The 4,622-nt window shown below is 39.0% G+C and overlaps 1 protein-coding gene across 2 annotated transcripts in view; it reads right to left on the bottom strand.

Annotated features, from left to right (window-relative positions):
* Window positions 1-4,622, bottom strand: part of LOC102193430 (uncharacterized) — a 40,106-nt gene that overhangs the window by 21,663 nt on the left and 13,821 nt on the right. The window contains exons 1-2 of one of the 2 annotated variants that reach the window (XM_005747968.1): window positions 1,538-1,738; window positions 114-443 (exon numbers count right to left, since the gene is read on the bottom strand). The exons of the other annotated variant lie outside the window; for it this stretch is intronic. Of the exons in view, the coding sequence (XP_005748025.1) occupies window positions 114-443; window positions 1,538-1,577 (370 nt within the window). The 5' untranslated portion in view covers window positions 1,578-1,738. Of the gene's footprint in view, window positions 1-113; window positions 444-1,537; window positions 1,739-4,622 lie in introns of those variants that run through there. 2 annotated transcript variants of the gene reach the window in all.

The raw sequence follows: 4,622 nt of genomic DNA, 5'->3' as shown, positions 1-4,622 counted from the left end.
GAAACTAAACGTGTAGTGTAAATATGACACATGTAGGTTATTTGAAAGATATGTAACTGTGATCATTGAGACTTTCACATCTTCAGGGACATGAATACATTTTTTTTACTCACCTCCTGTGATGACAAGCTGGAAATCACATGGTTGAAAACTCGTGTCCAGTGCGCAGCTGTACCGTCCTGAATCCAACTTGTTCAGCTGTGTGATGCTCACGTGCACAATAGGAGTTATGAAATGATCATATTCAATGCTGTATCTGCCGCTCTGAGCTGTGTAATCAGCTGTTTCAATGAGAATGTTTCCTTTTTCACATTTTTCTTTGCAGAAAAATGTTTTTCTTCCAGGGATATAAAATGTGCATTTAACTGTGATGTTTCCTCCTTCCACTCCTTCATAGACGAGAGTTTCAGCGTTGGCAAGTCCAGTGTTTCCATCCTGCAGGTCTGTAGAAAATATGAACAATCAATTATTACCAACTTCCTGTAAACGCTGCAGTTTGATGATATTTTTATTAAATTAAAACAGATGATTTTTCAGTGTAATTCAGAACAACATTTTAAAGTAGTTCATTTAAATTCACTCTCTTTATATTTTTCATTTGAACAAAATCACCCTGCTTCTTCCTGACATCGACACAAGCCATCTGCTGCAGAACAGCTCAGCTCAGAGTTAAAAGTTTAAAAATTGACCTTTTATTTGTTTGTGATAAGAAATTGATCTGCTTTCAGGTTTTTGAAATAGTTGCTTAATATTCAGTTTTCAGTCTGTTAACATTTAAGCTGTGCTGTTCCTCTTGAACTTAGTAAAAAGGCACAAATAACGTTGTTGTCTTTTGCCCACAGTTACATTGCTGCAGTTTAGCTTTCACAGAAACGTGACTTACTGGCCAAGACCAGGACCTTTTATTCTCTACTGAAAGCCAGAAGTTACCTGGAAAACTTGAAGTGGCGGGTATGTCCTCATTCAAACAAAGTATACTGTAATTCTGTTACTGCTGCATCAAAATCATAGTATTATCCCACTGACTTGTGTGTAGTGAGGTATTTGAAAATCCACAGATAAAGAAATTAGATGATAGATAAATACATTTTGTAGAATTTGCTGATGAAAAATTGAACTTGTTTTGACATTAAAAAAAAAATCAAAAGCTTCCTTATAGTCATGATGTTAGCCTGAATTATATAAAACTCTGCATCAAATAGAACAACAAAGTAATTGCAGATGTTTATCCTAAGAAAGCAAAATTAAACTGAACCAGCCTTTTAAACATTCTGATGTGTTCGGGAGTATAGATTGCTGAATTAACGAGGTGCACCTAAAGCCACCATGAATACCGAACCCATATTGTAGCGTACAAAATGCTGAAGGCGCACAAACTTTTTTTAAGTGTGGATGTTGTGACCGCGGTTCAGTATCGAAGCATCCAGCTGTGGACATTCACTCACAGACAGCCTCTGCTTCTGCTTTCAGCACTCTTTAGTGTAGTGCAAAACCTGCAAACATTTTTAGAAATCAGAAATAATAAGAATTTACTTACAGAGGAAGATGGAGCAGAAGAAAATGTGACAGAGTTTCATCTCGAGGTTCTGACGGCTTAATGTTTAATGCTGCTTCTCTTACTTCTCTGTTTGGAAACAAGGAACTTCTAACTTCTCTTATCCTCGCAGTCCCTCCTTCAAATTCACACTCCTGCGCTTTGATGGTTTTTTTTCTACTACAGAGTCAAAGATTAAGTGTCCATTTATTTATGGGTTTCTTTTAAATCGTCCTTCAGAAGTTCCAGAAGTTGATTCTTTTGGTTTCTGGAAGTCTGACCTGCGTCTCACAGAGCAGACTTTTCAGACTTGATCAAATTCACTTTAATTTAGCTGTCTGGCTGTAGTCCAGTTTCGTGTGAAACCAAAAACACTGCATCATCTAAAAGCAACTCGACTACTAAAAAAAGCTTTGACACTGACAGAGAGGAAGTTTGGAGCCATCAAAATAGGAAATTTCAAACAAAAATGTATTCACTCACTTTATTACTCGATTGTACTGAGATTGGGTGATCGTGAAGATCATCTGAGTACAGTTAACTCACTTTCATCTTCAGTAAACAAGTTTGAAGTCATTTGAGTTTCGTGACACTGCACTTTATTTACTTGAAGGAACCATCAGATGGTAGGTACATTATGATCATAAAGCTGGACATGGTCAGCAAAAATAATCAGGTAGGTTCTCAGTTGGCCATATTGAATGTGAGTATTATAAGAATGTGCGTCTGACAGAAAATAAGAAAAAGCAGAACAGGTAAAAAAAATGTGGTGTTTCATCTTCTTATATGTGAGGGAATGAATTACAGAATACTTTGCGGCCATGACCTGTTGTAAAGTTTGAGTTTCAGGGTAGAAGCAGAAGTTGTATTTAAGATATAGAAAGTGAACGCGCATTAAGGAGAAGTGGGCTGTGTAGCCTGTGCTTTGTAAAGTTCAAACGCACATTTTTGTTCATCTTTTCTGTAAGAAAATTGTCACTTGTTTGAGACATAACGCCCTTATTTATAAATGGCTCTGACAACCCAGTTGATTTTAAAGTGTGCTGAGGAAACACATTGTAACTGATGTTGCTGGATGTTCACTGGATTCCTCCATCAGAGGTCAGAGATACAGAGGTCATACATACGAATGAAATGATGGCAGCTCATTAAAGGCTATGTTAGAATGTTTCAGTAAAATCAAAGCCTGGATGGCGTTAATTTTAAACTTCAGTGACAGCAAAACTAATTCCACTTATCTCATGGGGACAGTAGCCTAAGCAAGGAAGCCCAGACCTCCCCAGTTACCTCCAATACGGGGGAACACCAAGGCGTTCAGGCTGACAGATATAATCTCTCCAGCATGTCCTGGGTCTGCCCCGGGACCTCCTCCTGGTGGGATATGCAGAACACCTCACCCAGGAGGTTGTATATGTCTGAAATAAAGTTATAATAATAATAATAATAATAATCCTTGTCAGATGTCTGAACCACCTTAACTGGCTCCTTTTGATGTGCAGCAGTCGCTGTACTCTGAGCTCCTCACCCTATCTCTAAGGGGGAGGCCAGCCACTTTTCTGAGAAAGCTAATTTCTGCTGCTTGTATCTGCCATCTCTTTTTTTCAAACACTACCCAGAGCTCGTGACCATAGGTGAGGGCAGGGATGTAGATCAAGAACTTTGTCTTTACACTCAGGTTTCTCTTCACCATGATGGACCAGTATGGTGTTGGCATCACTGCAGCCACAACACCAATCTGTCAGTGGATGTCCTGCTATCCTCTGTCTTCACTTGTGAACCAGACCTCAAGAACTCCTCCACTTGGGGCAATAACTTGTTCCTGACCCGGGGTGGACACTCCACCTACTTCTGACTAAGGTGTCCTAAGACTTGGAGGTGCTGATTCTCATTCACGCCGCTTCACACTCAGCCCCTCTCTTCACCAGAGTCCAGAACATACAGCTGCAGATCTGCTGATACAATTGTAAAATCACTGATCAAACATGGTCTTTGTTATTGATAAACTGTGGTTTGCACAGAAATTCAGTAACAGAACACACTGTTCCTCTCAATTGGGCCCCTCCAGGTTACATTGTTATTGCCTACATGAGCACTGAAGTCTCCCAAAACGATGGGAGTCACCAGATGGAGCACCCCAGCCTGGGACTCCAAGAAGCCCGGCCATTACCTGACCAGAGGTTTCAGGGAACCCTCTTGTCTACAGGGAGAAACACCAACGTATTGGTAGCAAGCCAAGGGGATACTGGGATATAGTCCAACCTCTTTCCAGGAGACTGGACTTATCCAAGGTTTTGAAACTCATCTACCTTCACTATCTCTGCTGTGATTAGATGAAAATTGTGTTGTTTAAACTAATTTTAATTTCCATTTATTATAAGAGAATTTGAAGCAACATGTGTTGGCTTACCGTCTGCTGCTAAATTGTTTTGCTACATTGTGCAACATCAGCTACAAGCGATAATTAAACACTTTTCTTCTATGCCACTTCTGCATGAGAACTTATCTGACTCAACAGCACAACCTTGTGGGGGAAATTGTGTAGTGCACACCTTAAACTTTGCAGGTCAGGCCAGCCCAGGCAGGGTTAAACTGACAGTTTTCATTGTCAGTTTTTACATTTATGTTAGGCTACTTTTGATTAACTGCTTTAGCCCACTTACAATGAAAATTTAAAAAAATCTTATTCATGACCTGTGTAGTATGTAGAACTCCAATTTCGAAAACACAACTTTCTTTTCTTTTTATTTTTTTTTTATAAAGCTCTGACTTGTATTATGAGTATGAGTTTGTGGTCTGGGAGAGAGTCCTGTAACTCTGTCTGCAAAATACAGTATATAATGACCAATGCTGGGCAGTTAATTATATAGTTACTTTTTCAAAAAAGTTACTGAGTTTGGCAAACAACAAAGTTTTTTGCAGCTATTTTTTTTAAATGCAGCCAAGGCATTTTTAAATAAACATTTCAAACTATTTACAGAACAATCAGCTGTTCTGCATCAAATCTGATGCCACACAAATTATTTGTGCCACTCCAAAAATAATTTCTGTCCACTATGAGATAAAGGAGAACAACAGCCTGATACCTGCA

The sequence above is a fragment of the Pundamilia nyererei genome, unplaced genomic scaffold (assembly GCF_000239375.1).
Source record: "Pundamilia nyererei isolate P.nyererei 1_Seehausen unplaced genomic scaffold, PunNye1.0 scaffold00210, whole genome shotgun sequence".
NCBI lineage: Eukaryota > Metazoa > Chordata > Actinopteri > Cichliformes > Cichlidae > Pundamilia > Pundamilia nyererei.
This window is presented reverse-complemented; position numbering and strand designations above follow the sequence as displayed.